Source organism: Prenolepis imparis, unplaced genomic scaffold, assembly GCF_030444845.1.
Source record: "Prenolepis imparis isolate NDT839.2.m4 unplaced genomic scaffold, iyPreImpa1.0 SCAF_1, whole genome shotgun sequence".
Taxonomy (NCBI): Eukaryota; Metazoa; Arthropoda; class Insecta; order Hymenoptera; family Formicidae; genus Prenolepis; species Prenolepis imparis.
The window spans coordinates 668,882-685,954 of NW_028141159.1; the positions used below are offsets into that span (position 1 = coordinate 668,882).

General features: G+C 44.4%; 2 protein-coding genes across 6 annotated transcripts in view; both read right to left on the reverse strand.

The window, feature by feature from the left end:
* The window catches only part of Ipk1 (Inositol phosphate kinase 1), a 78,369-nt gene that overhangs the window by 24,845 nt on the left and 36,451 nt on the right, over positions 1–17,073 (reverse strand). The gene's annotated exons all lie outside the window — the stretch shown is intronic.
* Positions 2,554–10,383, reverse strand: LOC145940709 (protein BTG2). Its single transcript, XM_083046166.1, has one exon. The coding sequence runs from the start codon at positions 9,427–9,429 to the stop codon at positions 8,833–8,835; it is 597 nt and encodes a 198-aa protein (XP_082902292.1). The 5' UTR covers positions 9,430–10,383; the 3' UTR covers positions 2,554–8,832.

The following is a 17,073-nucleotide window of genomic DNA, read 5'->3' on the forward strand; positions in this document are numbered from 1 at the left end:
AAGCAGTGGTATCAACGCAGAGTACTAGAGAGAGAGAGAGAGAGAGAGAGAGAGAGAGAGAGAGTGAGAGAGAGAGAGAGAGAGAGAGAGAGAGAGAGAGGAGAGAGAGAGAGAGAGAGAGGAGAGAGAGAGAGAGAGAGAGAGAGAGAGAGAGAGAGAGAGAGAGAGAAGGAGAGAGAGAGAGGAGAGAGAGAGAGAGAGAGAGAGAGAGAGAGGAGAGAGAGAGAGAGAGAGAGAGAGAGAGAGCGGGAGGGGTGGAGTCCAGGGGGTGGGAGCTTGGTGTGTTGAACAGAATCAGCAATTCTAACCTACAAGGGGGCCACTAACCGATGTGCGGGCCAAGCGACGTCCGGAGGGAGGCCGGAGCAACAACCGACGTTGACCTCCACGACAACCATCATCGGCGGCGACGGCGACGACGACGACGACGATTGCGGCTACGACGGCGGTTCCCTCTTCCTCGAGTACAATAATTCGCCGTCATTTCGCCTCGACTTTTTCTTTGACTTGTTCGCGCGGAATCATCTTCTATCTGTCCTACATCGCGTCGAGGAAGAAAGAGACAGAAACTCCGAGAAACCTTAAGAATGCTCCATCAGGTTGTTGAACCAGAGAAGTTTAAACGGAGAGCGCAGTCACGACGATGATGCTGTAACGCGTGTCCTTTAGGCGGATCCATTAACCTTTTCTCATCCCGTGGAATATACGGGGCGAGTTCAGAATACGATAGTTTCAGCGAAATCGATGCGCGCGAATCGAAACAGCAAAATAGTCGGCTGTCGTATTGCATCAGTGATAGTTGATGCGAATAAATTGTAGAGACGTAAAGACTAGGAAATTCTTGGGCGATCTTATAGCATTATTCTATTATTCCATCGCGCGCGGAGAATAACATCGTGCCATTTTACCGGCCTATAACTCGTCCTTATTCAGTTCAATCCTCATCGCGACTTGATGAGAGAGAGAGCGCGCAAAAATCGCGTATCGAATTTATTCGTCGTCATTTTTCCGCTATTCCCCCTTTTCCGGTATTCCACGTCGCGACAGCACAACAGATTTCAATATCCCATTTCTCGTCGCAAAATCGGTCTGCCTACCCACTCAATTAGATTGTCAACGATTAACCATCCAGACGGCAGGAGAGCGCCAATTAAAACTAGTTTTCATCTCATCTTAACTGAGCCTCTCGCAAAACGTGTACATGTTGATTCAACACACTAGCTACGTAACGAAATGTCAAGAAAAATTAAGAAACAAGATGTAGAAAACAACGACATTAGGAAAGCCGATAAAATTTTTTCGTTTTTTCCCCTACAGTTTTTGTCAATAGGAAAAATATGATTTTACTTGTAGCCAGATGTCAGATTTAAAATTGCGAGACAATTGTTATCTTCGGCCGCAATTATTCCTCTTATATCTCTCGAATAACTCGAATAATGAAGATTTCACGGATTCTTCAACGCGGAGTATCCACGTGATTCGAATTAAATGAGACAATCACGTTGCATTCATTCGATTGAATGAATAATTACAAATTGATTTGCTGTCATTATAATTAGTTGACAATTCTGAAGAAATATTCTTCTTGATAAATGAGATGAAATTTCAAGTCGTTAGTCGTTACATTGTAATTTATTGTTTCTCCATCCATTCATTAAACAACAATTTTGAGAACTCTTATCGCTGCGTGATAATGAGCCTCGTTCTCAGAAGTATAATATTGCTAAAACAATAAACAAATTCCTGACAAATGTCGCATACAATTTTGATTCCACGTGCGTTCTCTCGAATTATCTCGCGCGATCCAAGGCGTTATTCCAAGTTATTCCAAGAATAACTGTATCGAGAATCCCGAAACGCGATCGCTGAAAGGTATCATTCGCATAAATTTGCATTCACCCACGTGTTTGTAAAAAAAAAATGCGCGCTATTTATCCTGTCTCGCAAGTGTTTTTCGCGAAAGCGCAATCGCGCGACGTAAATCGCTCCACCGGATAATTGAGGATAAATCATCGATATTCAGTCTCTGTTAAATAAACGTCGCTCGCCGAGGGAATCGTCACTTTTTACGATTTGGCAAACAGAGATATACGACGCGCTAATGTCTCGAATAATTCTTTGAAGAACTTTGCAATCATTACACTGTTTCTCTTTTTAGCAAATGACGTTACTTCATCATAAAGTATTGGCACATATTTGTAAAGTTTATTACTCGTTGACAGTTTGTCTCAACGTCTGTCTCGCGTGTACCCGCGAGACCAAATTTGGCAACGTTAAAATTGATTTGCTCGCAAAACGCTCATTATTTGTTCGTAATGTTTTCGACCGGTTGTGCTGATGCGAGGAAAAGAAAAGATTATACAAACTCACATTTTTTCACGTTATCGCAAATATAGCGAGAAACAGTACACACTCGGTAAGGTGATCGGGATGATGATGGTGGGCGAAAGTGACCGACAACACGTGTCTTTTTTTTATATTCATGAAATTTCATAAGCACGAGGCCCTTTGTTTTTATTATCTCTGTACAAAAACAGTCGAAAAAATTATAGATTTTCTTTGTTAAAGATTTAATTTCTTCTGGAGTTCACGGCATATGTACAAGCGGGAAATAATAGCCATCATATAACCTAAAAACTAAATATAATTATACATTGATATAATAGATATAATAATTATAATTCATTATAATTAATAGTAAATCTACGAGTCTACAGATTCGAGTATGTGTGTAAATGTATCGTGTATAGAGTATGAATTGGTGTTTGTGTATCGCGTATTCGCGATCTATGTATACGTGTATCGGGTATGTATGTGTGTGTGTGTGTGTGTGTGTGTGTAATACTCGTGGACATGCGTGTAGACTTGTAAAGCGAATTTTATACAGAATTCATCGAGTGGCGTCTCGCTCGCAGTCAACGCGCAGAAATGAGTGGGATCTTTTTATATATGTATATATATTCGCGCTCTCCTTTTCGTTCTCTCTAAAATAGTGCACCATCGGCCGACAGGGCCGCAAAATTCGTATGTCGCAAGACCACGGATCTTGCTCAATCTTGTCTCAATTCTCTTACTATTGTAAGCCGAACATGCTAAAACGAAATCGCCAAACGATATCGCTAATCAATATTCGTACAAGTAATTCGTCATCACAATTATAATGAGAGGCCAGAGGCCTATCTTAGCCGAATTGAGCACCCCTGTCGAACTTTGCCAGGACGCTCTCTCTTTCTCTCTCTCTTTCGCGCTGCTCTCGTCTTTTCATTACTTTTCTTACTCGTTTCGCACAAACCCTAAAAACCTCCGCCAGTACCAGCAATTATTACTTGACCGAAACTCATAGCTCTCTGATATTCATACCGCCGCTTTTTCTTCCATCTCCCTCTTTCCATTCCTAGTATCCATTATAAACGAAAAACTCGATTTCTCCAAAGAAAGGGAAAGCACTCGACGAAGAGCCGGCCCTCGAGTAGTACCGTTTCTCTCGCCATTGCGATTCTTTCTCGACACGCGCATTTTTGGCCAAGGAGGAAGAAAAATCCGGAAAAATACAAAGACTATTGTGAGAGACGTAGCGACGCGTTAAACGCGAATGATTCGATTGAAACGTGACACGATACGTTTTATTCTTCGAGATGGACTTTGGACCATCGGCCGATATATACAATTGATCCATTGTGAATCACAGCAATTTAATTCAACAATATGAATTTGTAGCTGACGCAAGACAAGGATAATTTCGTAAACGACAAAGACAAGATACGTTCCGAATCGGAATACAATTGTGCGTACACATTGTTGCTTTTTATCAACGACAATCGTGATTTAACCGTTTCTTCGTCTGAATCTTCTTTTATATCGCAACACTTTATGTACAATAGAAACGCGAAAAAAAAATTGTTAAGCGCGATTGATGTCGACACCAAACTCTAAGCGATAGAGAGTGTCTTCTTTATCGTGACGATGTTTTTAACGCGAGAGATACGTCACGCTCCTTTCATTCGTTCAAGCACGACGCCACGTCACTGATGACACCATTGCAATTTGAGTAATTATAATCTCGGTGATTGCACGTTTTCTTGGAAAAGAGCAAAGCGATATACTGAAATATAAGCAATGTTCGTTTACTCATGTTCTTTTTTTTTTTTCTTTTAAATATGTTATCGCAAAGTCGCGATTTAAGCAGACTTTTTCCAAAAATTTCGTTCCATCGTGTACAATATTTTTTTGCGAGCTTTTAAGATTTCCCTTCCCCCCGCCTTCATCTCTCGCTCCTCTTTCTCATCTATTCACACATACACACTAATCTTTCAGTCTGACATATACACGCACATACACACACACACACACAACACACATACGCTTTCTCTCCTTCATAAACTTTCTCCTCCCTTCTCTCGCGAATCCTTCTCTCTCGTGGATCGAATCTTACTTCTTTTTTTTATGATTTATCTTGATTTTGTCTCGTTTTATTTAAAAAAATACTGAATTAGTAACCAAGCTAAAATCACAGACTTGCTGGTGCCTTCCAGCGGGTTTGTACAAATTCTCCTCCTGAAGGTTTCTGTATATATGTATATATATGTGTATATACATATATGTATATATATATGTATATATATATGTGTATATATATACATATATATAATTACAAGATATATAATATATATATATATGTATATAATTATGTATATATAATATATGCGCATATATATATAGTAATTACAATTTATTCGCGCAAAATAAATGCTCGCATTCTTTCCTTTCGTTCCGTTTCTTTCCCTCCCTTCCTCACCCTCACTCTATCTCTCTCAGTTTTTCTCCTCACCGTACTCTCTTTCTCAATATTTGTGTTGACATTTATAGTTTTATATGCATGTTTGTGGGGAATAAATAAACAGCGCAGTAGACGTGGGATAATTCTTGCAAACGAGCGCGCCCTTTTTAATCTCCACGATTACGGAGTTTTCTCGAAAACGGAAATCGAAAACAAAGGGAAAGGAACGTATCTTGTCGGCAAAATAATCGTCGAAGAACGACGCGGCGCGAGATCTCTCGCACTTTCTCTAGCGGGCCTTATCCCGCATTACTTTCGACAGATTATATCGGAGATCGGTTGGTGCTTCTGAATAAAATATACTGACGATATCGGATCGTGTGTTTGCTCCCCCCTACCCCCCCCCCCCTCCTCCTCTAGATACGTAAAAATGAAGGAAACAATATCTAATTTCTCTTTCTAATCCACCTCTCGCCATGTATAGTAGAGTTCTCCGCCGATTCTGACGTCACATGTAGCTGGTCGAAATAATGAAAGCTTTTTTCGGATCGATGCCGCGACGATGCATGTGTACGTTATATATAATAGTCTTCAATTACTCGGGCCTATCACATGTGACGTCAATGCCGAAGAGTCGAGAAGTTTATTATAGACGAGGCGAGGTTGAGACTTCTTTTTTTCGGTCGTCCTTTCACTGTTTGCAAACGCGTCGCGCGATTTTAAACGAGTCGTCGTTCGATATTCGAAGCGATATTCAAATTGCACTATTTGCTCCCGGTGAATTCCTTTGCTGGTGAATAGATCGCTGATGTCACGATGAAACTGATACTTTTGGATACGAGATACACATGCAAATACGCACAGAGAGAGAAAAAAAGTGTACGTCGATACTGTATCGTGTCAAAATGCCGTGTGTAAATTTTGAGCCCCGATTGAAAAAATGACGACCCGATTAGAAACGCTAGACACGCGTCCGCGAAAACGGAAAAAATCTCTCGCACGTGTATATACGTAATACATATATATGTACCATTTACATACCGGTATGTATAGTAATAAGCGCACACGCCGCTCGTGTTTAGGTCTTCACATACGGAGATTGCTTATATTGTCTCTCTTTCTCTATTCTTAGTATAATCACAGACATGGTTTTTATAATTGCTACGTACAGAGCCTTCCCTCGTTCGATGCCGAACACGTAAGTTTTCTTTCCCCCTTCCCACATCTCTTTCTGTGTCCCTCCATCTCTTCTTCTTTCCATTATCCGTTCGATCTTTCGCACATACACGCGCAGAGTCTCTCACCTCCGTTCTCACGCGCTCGGGAAAATTGAAAAAAATCCACGAAGTAATGAAATTTTACACTAGATTCAATTTTGTGTATTTTATTAACGTATAGAATCAACAGAAATTCGCTACGTCGACAACAACGCGCGGATCTCATTCTCATCATTACGCGAATGTCGACTCGTTGAGTAATGACAATTGAACGAATCTCGATGCCGCGAACACGAAGCAGACACGTGACTAATCGAGCAAACTCGATTATTATTATTATTGTTGTTATTATTGTCGAAGCGCGCGAGAGCAAACGTAACGTCGAATGAGCGCCCACACGCGCGTTCAATCATTCTCTCTCTTTCTCGGAATCATTCCCAAACATTACCGAATCACACATCCACAATCGTACGTCATACATCGAGCATTTCACTTACCGAAACCGACTCTCCATAGTAAAATGTACGTCTGTGTGCCTTCCCGTGGAAAATCACAGCAATTTTATACGTCGTGTTTTCTCTTGCTTTCTTGCGCATATCTCTCTCGCTCTCTCACTCTCATACGAAAGATAATATACAATTCGTCGATTGTGTACACGCCCGAGGACGATTTTGTTCCTCCCTTTCGTCCCCGCACATGTACGCGGTGCTCTATATAACGCTTATATATATATATATATATATATATATATATATATATATGTATGTACATATAAACTCACGCGCTATCGTGAAATTTGTACGTGTACTTGTGTATGTATGTTGTGTATATATGCACATTTAAAAGTTTGACTTGAGATTTCTACCATATCAAGACTCGCTGTCCAATAGTCGAAATACGCAACATTTTCGTACTATCAAGAGTCAATCTCGAAGAAAAAAAATAGAATTCACAAATATATACCGAATTTTTTCATCCTTCGTTATCGCAACGCCGCTTTGTTTTCCGAGAATTTTATATTATAATTTTCTCAGAAAATGAAAATTATTCAAGAAACTCCGATATAAATAATTTAGCCGAGGAAATGTCGCGCGTCACGAATTTAATGTTTTTATTTTCATACATATTTCCTGAAAAAAAAAGTTGCGTTAACGAAGGATACGTTCGATAAATCGACAATTATACAATGATCCATCGCGAGATCGATATCGCCGAAATTATTCGGCGTGTAAAATCGTTTTTATTTTTCCGTCAACGTGTCCATGTGTATACGTGTGGCTCGGTGGTAAAATCGACAGTGCGAGATTCGAGGAGATGATCCTCGACGACGAGAGAATGGAGAACGATCGACTCTCATCCCGTTCCTTTGTGATTCTCAACTTTAAGATTGTACAAACCGCGACGCGAGATGGAAATGAGGAACGTCTTTGTTACGATTATTAAATTTGGAATATTAAATTGTACAATAAATTTGGATTAAACAGCTTTCGATGCAAATCATGAAAACACCCGCTTTTTTTCCGTGGCCCCCGAAATGACGGAAAAGTGACTTATCGGCGCAAAATTGCATCATTCTGGGAGTGTCGCGAGAAAAAGAGTAAATATCTCGTTGCTTCGCGTCGAAAGTTATTTATGACTCAATCGAACGTGTATAAAGCGATCGACCGCTTCCCTCTCGCGTGCGTCCGCGTCGTAAAATACCCGTCGTTCGGTATGTGCGAACCTTAATCCGAAATACGACGTGACAAAGTACGTGGAAGAAAGACGCATTCGGGAAGGATGCGAGAGACAGAGAGATGGTACTAGTGTTTACGTCTGTGTCTCTGTGTGTGTGTATGTATAAATGGATGTGTGTGTGTGAATTACGGTTCCTTTACTCCCTCGAGAAAGCAAGGGGCGGTGAGGCTGGCTGGTCTTCGTTGTTCCTCCCTCGCGCGGTTGCTGTTGTCACGAGAGACACTCGGAGGTTTACGCGGGTGGAGGAGATGCTGAGATCAATTAGACGGCTGCTGAGAGAGCTTCGAGCTCGCTCCGTTCTTTCTCGCTGCGACGGCTGATGAAAGAAGAAGAGGATCGCTCGCCGACTGATGATGAGCGATCGATGACGATCCAAACGGAACAGCGTCGGATTGAAAAAGAGAATCGATCCCGTTTTCTTTCTTCTTCTCGATTCTCACTCTCAAAAAACTCGACTTGTCTTTCTCGCAACGATAGATGGTTTCTTCCGTTGTTCCGTATCGCGCTCGGATTAATCGTCGAGAGAATGCATTCCTCTTCTTTCTGGCTTTTTCTTCGCGAATCTGTCCTTTGCGCGCGAAGAGGAGGATCGGGTATGCGCGAGACTGGACTAGAGTCGTTCGAGTCGACCGACGCGCGTGGACGAGCTCGCGTTTCCCCGAAGGATGGACTCTCCCCGTTTTAGCAGGAACTCGCACGAAGGAGGGACTCGCGCTGAACGACGCGACGGACCGTCGCTGAAGGAGGAAAACGTGAGAGAGAGAAAGAAGGAAAAGGGACGACAATGGGGCGATGGAGGGCCCTCCCGATTCTTCTTCGCCTCGAGACTCTCACAATCAGTGCGCGAAAAGGAAAGCAAAAGGAAAGAGAAATATACATATATATATAGGTAGATAGATAGGAAAAATGAAGAAAAAAGGATCGCAAGGAGGACGCACGTACGCAGTTGGGGGAGTCCATGAAAGATCGAGCGCGCGCGGACCTGCTCGGTCCAACGCGACACACACGGGATATCACATATCACGAGATGCACGTGCGCTTCTTTTATTACATTATTTCGAGAGCGTGGACGCGAGCGGCGGTGGAGGCGAGCCCGGCGATTCAGCTGGAGACGTACGCGGCGATCTGCTCGCTAAACTGCGGATGCTCCAACAATAGGGAGTCCTTGCAGCTCTCAAATTGCTGCTGCTGTTGCTGCGACTGCTGCGGCTGCGGCGGCAGAGTCGGGGCTTGCTGATGTTGATGCACTTGCTGCGACTGATGCTGATGATGATGCTGATGTTGGTGCTGCTGATGATGGTGTTGCTGGGAGGACGAGATCTCTTCCGGGATCTCGGGCTCGGTTCGCTCAAACAGCACACAGATGGAACCGTTCTCGCCGATTCTGTACGACACTTCCGATGGGTCGATCCACATCGTGAGCTCGCTCGGGAACAGGGTGTGCAGTACCGTCGGCAGGAGGCCGACGTTCGCTCCCGCTTGCGCGATCACCGGATCCATCTTGCCGTTGATGCGTATGCAACGATAGCCGGAGCCGCGATTCGGCCGATCCGGGAACCAGTGATCCCGGTAACGATGGCGCAACACCTCCGTCAGCGATGACTTGAACATTTCCAGTTGTCGTTCAGACAGCTGACCCGCCTGCAGGCGCAGCAGGTGCACCAGAAAATCCGCCGCCGACACGATTTCCAGTCTCATGGTTGGTTACCCAGGGCGACGATATGATGAAATCGAAAAATGGAGCTCTATTAATGGAGCGGCGCGACGCGCGAATAGATCGGAGTCACGGCGATGACGCACTCCGTGTTGCTCCGGGATACACTCTTTGCGCGTGTGTACTCGTGTACGGGTCTAATCTCTCTCTTTCTCTTTCTCTCGGAGGCCAAAGCTCTCCGACTCGTCGATTTTCGATTTACTGCTTACACTTGCGAGCGCGCGACGGGAGATACGCGCGTGTCACGGGTCACGGCGCGGCGATGAGTAGGCTCGACGGCGCTGGTGCCGAAAGAATCGCACGGTCCCAGTTACGACAAGATGGCGTCGTCGCCACGTTGCTGCGTAGCACTCTACAGCGCTGGTCGTACGTCGTCGACCCTCCAGCGCGGCGGAGCTTAACCGCCGGAGCGTCCCACGAGGATTCGTCCCGTCGATGCGACGACACGGCGCACAGTTACAGATGTACGCGGAGGATCGATTTTTACGGATGAGCGTATGCGCGTCGTCTCTCCTCCTTCTTCTTCTTCTTCTAGCAGCGTCACCTCTTCTCCTCTCGCGAATCCCGGCTTTTTCGTCTCCTCTTTCGTTTCGCGCGCGTCGTCACGCTCCGTTTCGTCGGATCGATTCTGACAGTTCGGGAAAACCGATCGAGGACCGACCGAGCTCGATCGCCTTGGAATATCGTTGCCGTCTCTCTGAATCCTACGATCTACGATCGGATATCTCTTTTCGCGAACCTTCCACTCTCCCTCTCTTCTCGTGCCTATGACTCCCGACCGACAAAACTTTCTCACGACGCCTCGCGACCGATGGCAGCTCTTTCTTTCTCCGTTTCCCTCTCTCTCTCTCTCTTTCTCTTTCTATCCGACTCGCGGAACTCCCGCACACATCGACTGTCGACGACTTTCTAATGGCAGCTCTCGCGATGACGGCGGAGGTAGCCTCGTCCCTTTGTTCGGCCGACGTCGGATGGGGGATTCGTATGGCGTCGCCGACCAATCGGGCGCCGACGGCGCCCACCGCGACGCTCTACCATGTGACCCGCGATCTGCGCGCGGTCGCTGCGCGCCGTCACAGCTGCGTCCCGAATACGGGCCGTCTGCGTGTGTCAGTGATTCTCAAGTCGCGCGTATAAACATTCAACGATATCGAAATATACAATACATATATGTATATTTATCGTGCGATCTCTCGAACGCTTCGTTATGAGAACCGAACGCGTTATTCGCAATTTGTACATATCATTCGACTAATAAATCGTACATGTGCGAGACGACTCGTATCGAACGCCGCTCTTGTCTTTACTCGCGCGAGCACAAAGGCAGACCCTCGTTTCTTCCTTTTTTTCTCCCTTTTAGATATTTCATCGATTATAGCTTTCGTTAAATTAAAGAAGGGCGCCTGAATTATACGTAGGGTGTTGCAAAAGTATCGAGTGTCCTTGTAATTTAGTTTGAAACATTTTGTACATATAGCATGCTATAAACGCTTTGAATCAAAACAGTGTCGAATAATCGATTGGCTTCAAATACAATAGTCCTGAGGTATACATATATTGTATATGACTATATGGATTTTTTTTATCTTCCTTACAGATAAAAACGTTCCTTTTTTCAAATTCCAATGTCAATTGGCTAACAGTAAGATAGATAAAGAATGGTTGTTATCGTGCAGTCTCGAAATTCCAGGTAAAACTCCTAATATAAAGTAGGGTAGCTTTTTGTCTGCCCTTATCTTAAGATCGTAGAACGAATTCGTCGAACAAAGTAAAGCCACGAGTTTCAGATCTCGCCGCGCGTTCGTAATTTGTTGCGTCGATGCAAGCTGTGAGCACCACTGACCCCACAGGTTTTTAAGTATGAACACGAATGAGGGAACATAAGCGCGAGCAGAGAATGAACGGCGACTGCTAGAGAAAGCGCGTAGGTTACAATACCATGCAACTATATACATATATGAGCCTGGACGACTGAAAACCCGCTCCGTCCGACCCGAGATTTGATCCGAAACTCGAACAACAACGACGACCGAAGAAAAAAAAGGGTCGACCCTGTTCCCGCCGAACCCTTCTCCCTTTGACGCGCAAGTTTTGTACCCCTTTCGATCGACAAAAGAGAGAAAGAGGGAGAGGGAGAGAGAGGGACACGAAAATCATTTCATTCACTCATTTCAATCCTTCGATCGTACACATTATAGCCAAGATTCGGAAAAACGCGCAAAATCGCGCATTTTTACGCCGATGCATTAAATAACGAGCCTAGTGCAGCATTTTCGTGGTCGGAGCACGAAACGTTTCGCCGAAACGGTCCACCGGAAGGTGAAGCGGAATTCGACGCATCCTCCCTCGCGAGGGGATACGAAAGCTGATTCGACCGCGTCGCTATGTGGAGCATTTCATTCGTAATTCCGGGAGTTTGCCACTGCCAAGTTGGCAACCGAGTGCCGATCGATAAGCACGGATTACCGTGTGGCCGGCTTCGTTTCCCTTTCCCCTCGGCGGCCCTCGCTTTTCCCCCGCGCGCGCGTCAATTTTCTCTGCGCCCTCTCCAGGGAAAATGTACGCCGGCGCGGGGCGTCGCGACGCGAGTTTTTCCGTGATAAAAATCGCGCAGACGCTTTGCGCACTGCAGCTCTCTCTGTCAAAGAAATTCGAGATAAATTTTATGTTCCAAAACGCCTTAACTGCACCGAGAGAGACTTTCGCGGCGCACAAAAGGAAACGCGCTCCGAGACGGAAATATGTATTTATCGTCCACGACGATAGAGCTATATAATATGTCGCCTGTCGCGAAACTGCTTAATTTTACAATCGACGTCTGCAAAGTCGCTCCGGCGCGATATCTCGCGATCAATCCGATCTTTTGTTTCCATCCTGCTTGCGCGCGAGTTATTATTTCACGACGTGGAAAAAAAAATGATCAAGTCGCGATATCTTATATGTTCATCGTTTAATTTTACACAGCGGGTCGCGATTTTTGAACAGCGCGACACTATCGGTATTATAAAATTAGCCGTAAAGACCAAAAGACAAACATTCAAAATGTAACAGAGGAACCGCGTCGTTTCTTTGAAATTTGTCGGTCGGCCGGCCCTGTAACGCCAAAAATTGTAGCAGAAATCGATTCGGCATAATACGATACGATACCGAAATACACACGTCCTCGTCCGCCTATTCCGAGCGCGAAGAGAGCGAGAACGAAATATGCCGAACGTGCAGCAATTGGCCGGGGTGAGGGGTCTGGAGGGGCCGAGCACGGAAGGGTGCCGTATATTCAAATTACGGGGTGACCCTTCTCGAAAACTTGACGAAGGGGAGGGGCTCGTCGGAATTACCGACGGTGGTGCTGCGTGTAAGCCGCGACGGGAAGGTTCTCCAAAATCAATAGGGCCGGTTCTCGGGGCCTGGCCCTCGCGCGCGTTCTGCATTCTGCTAGCGTGTGCTCGGAGTTCCGCTTGAAAATCCGTCATCCCCGCAGAACTGCCATTCACCACGCGAAACTACCATTTTCTCCTAGCTACGGCTACGCTACGCGACGCGACGCGACTCTTGCTCCCCTGGCTTCAGGTAACAAGGACCGCCACTCCGGCAAAATCTCCCGCGAGAACGTGAGAAACTCTCGAGAAATCAGACGCGACATTAATCGCGCGTGACTCACTCGTTAGGGAGCGAAAAGTCGTACGAAAAAAAAGAATTTAACCTCTATAAAGCATACAATTCTAGAGATAGTAAAAGGAAAGAGTATCCGTGTATCTATGAGCGAGAGTCGAATCGCAATCTCACGAGTTCGTGATGTTATTTCGCGAACCCTTCGCGTATTAATTTGACGTCACCGATTCAGGCCACACAGAGGGTTGAGAGAGACTTATGAGAGCGATGACATAAGAGACGACGACGTTTCAAACGCTCCCAGCGATCAAACAGGTTCGCGTTCGCGATTCAAACAAGACGAGAGACGATTTTCTCGATCTCTTCTCGCTCTTTCTTTGTGTCCAGATTTCCTACTGCGCGCTTTTTTCAACAAGGGTTGTTCTCCGTAACGCAACATGCGCCGTCCATCCGGTGGATTCACTTTACGAGAATATCACGCGCGAGAATATCACAATCGACCGGCGTGAGCGTCTAATTTCAAACTTTCTTCCCGGAATCGCTCCCTCTGAAAAACGAGGAATTCGTAGACGCCAGCCCTCGGCCAGCTTTAGCGGTCCTGAGAATATGACGACTCGAGACACGTGGCCGAACACATGTGTGTAAGAAATGTCAGTGGTAGGAAAAAATCATTCAAGGGTAATTCTTATCGCAACATGTCTGTCGACTTTTATATTATATATATATATATATACATAGAGAGAGAGAGAGTAAGAAACGGATCTTTTTCAGTCGAGAATAACGCGAATTATATATTTCACGAACATTATCGTTCGTCACGATTACTACAATGTTGCGCTTGCGCGTGTTACGAGAGACAGCGCTGTCTCTACGAGTTTCACGCCACATCCTAGAAACTCTATCTGAGGCCGTGCATCAGGACCGCTCCTCCGTGCGAGCGGCACGAAGCGAAGACGGAGCGCGAACGGAGGCCAAAGATCGACGAGCCTGAAGGAAAACGAGGATCTCGATTCTTCGGCCAAGCTCGAAACAGTTTGAGAAGCGACAAGATAGGCAAGCACCGCCCGCGCGTTTTAACAATGGTTTCTCAATTCTCTTTCAAGCCGCGCATCGCAAAAAATATGTATAAAAAATTTAATATATATGTCTTCTCAAAGATAATTCGATAAGTTTATTAATATCGAAAGATTTGGACACGTACATGTATGTGAAGACTATTAGCGGTACGACTCGGGTACGACTTTAAAAAAGTCTCTCCCATGAAAATGATATTTGCGAAACGTTAGAAATTATCTGAAAAAAAGTATCGCGAATGTAGAAACGGCAACTCGGTAATTTGCTAGCATCAGGGCCATCTAACTGTTTTGTAGAATCACCCTACTTTTCTTTCAACGGCGGATCGCGAGGTGCTCAACCTCTGCCTGCATCGATCAAGAAGAATCGACGGGTGTCGATAGATGAAAGTTGCTCTTGTATCTTTTCGTGCTTGCAGCACACGATTGCTTAATTTTAATCAAACAAGCGTTAACCTGTTACGAGATATACACATTACGAAATGTTATAAACAATTTTCAGTTATATCCTTACATTGCTTTAAATTCGTTCAAATCTTCATCTTTTTTTTCTCTTTAAATCATTATTGCACAGTCGCGCTCATAAAATCTTTACATTCTACGCGATCATTCGCGAGCTAGAAAAATATATATCCGAGGCCGAGAGAGTCAGGGGCCAAAGAGCGTCGGAGCCGAGAGAAAACGAGATCTCGATCTCTCGACCGGTCTCTCGAGCGGTCGAAAATGGAGCCCCCGCAGTCGCCGCCGCGTCGATCGAAGAAGCCCGAGCAGCATCACGGTCGGCTAACTGTTTGGTGGAGTGGCCCCCTCCCCCTTTCTCTTTCTCTCTCTCTCTCTCTTTCTCTCGCTCCTTTCTCTATCCCTGCCTCCCTCTTCCACTATCATCGCCCGAAGGAAACTCGTCGTTCTACTTTTTTTTTCGCTCTCCCTCCCCTACTCTGATGATCGCAAATGGTGCTCAGTCACGTATCCGCGGCGTAAAGTCTGGACGCCGTTATCGCAAATTTTGCAATAATAAATCGAACGGCTATTGGATCATAAATCGAATTCGCCTCTCCCTTCTCGGTCTCCGAAATAACGACGCGATTCTTTTGTTTTTTTTTAATTTTTATTTTTTTACGTTTTTTGCGAATAGTGGCCTTCGATCCACAAAACGGCGCCTGGAAAAACGATACTTGTTCGCTCGAGTCATAAATCATTCTCGATCATGGCCGCGACGTTTAACCGTGAATTCGACCTCTCGAACGGTAAATATTTTATAGCGAAATTAAAAAATATTGCGTCGTAGGAAAATTTAAGCGGAGATAAAACTTATTCGGCAAGGTGTTCATCTCCTTTTACGAGGATTTAACAAGAGCGACATTGACAGTGACTGACAATCGTGACATATTAATGCCGAGGTCGGTTCACACGCCCGGAATAATCTCCATTCTCCAAAATCTGCAAGACTAGCGACTTAAAATGTCGTGTAAAACATTTTATTTACGCGCATGAAAGCATTTATTTTTATTTACAACTATATATACGAGTCCTCCAAAGTTTTAAATAACATTTTTTATAGACTAAGACTTTAGTAAGGCTCTCAATGTGAAATATCTATTTAAATTTCAACAAACTAAGAAAAGCCAATCACGAATGGTAGTGCATCAGTTTCGAGAAAAAATTAATAATTTTCATTGAAACTGATTTCTTTTTCTCACCTAATACGCTTCTTTAGTGAAGACAGAGGCGTTAAAAGTAAAATCTCGAATTGAGATTTATTTAATTACTTGGTATCGTATTATGAAAAATTTGTGCCCTGTGCACAACTAAGCAGTTTCAATGAAAATTAATTTTTTCTTGACGCACTATCATCCGCGTCTGGCTCTTTTTAGTTCGTTGAAATTTAAATATTTTTTATAGAGTATAACGATGAGTATAATCAGAGAAACTAGAGGAGAGGAGCGAAAGAATCGATGGGATCACAATACGTATATTGTAATTCCAAAAAAGAAACACGTCTCAACAAATATATTCAATTTGAGCGATGCAACGTTTTCCGTCTTAATGTCCCGACATCACATACACGGCAAAATTAATCACGCGTTTCTATTCAAGCAGCGATCGAACATAGTATGTAAGGCATGGGTCGATAGAATCGGACAAAGTCGGCAAAGTCGTGAGGACTAATCGAGTGTCCCACGGAATCGTACGTTTCGATATACGAGACTTTCTCTCTCCTCGCTCGCGCGTATATGTATATACATTCGAGTCGAAATAGCGGCGAATAGATTGTCACGAGCGTGTGCTCTTGGAAAGTCGCTCGTTTCGTTCGTGCACGACAGTCGTGATCCGAGGGCGCCGATACACGCCGATCCTTCTACTGACCTGGAGAGTGACACTTTGTCGAGAATTTCAAAAGCGCGATACTTGGCCAATTTGTACCCAAGATTATCGTGAAATATTGTGAAATATCTCTCTTCTTTTTAAATCATTTGTACAGAAACGAAAAATGCATCCTACTACTCTAGTTGCCCTGCATTTTCTAAAACTTTCGAGAATCTGTAGAAATTTTTATCCTCAAATTATCTCGATACTTTAATAATATATTTATATTATAAAATACCTTTATATATTTTATAATAAATAAATAATTTGCGTCTTTCTCGGTACGCGTGGATCGAGAGAGGACATCTCCTGCATATCGAATATCTCTCACGCGGAAGGAAAATTAATTTCTGCCTGCAAAATTTTCAAGAACATGACCAATTAAAAGAAGCCAGGGAGCATGGGAAGATGCACTAGTTTCTTGAACCGAGGAAGCGAATAAAAAGCCATCGTCGCGTCACGAGAGAACGATGCTCCGTTATCAGGATGGATATAACGATGATAATAATCCGTTCTCAGTCGTTTATTAAAAGTGTTGCGATAATGCGCGACGTGCATGAGAACGAGTACGGATCGGGA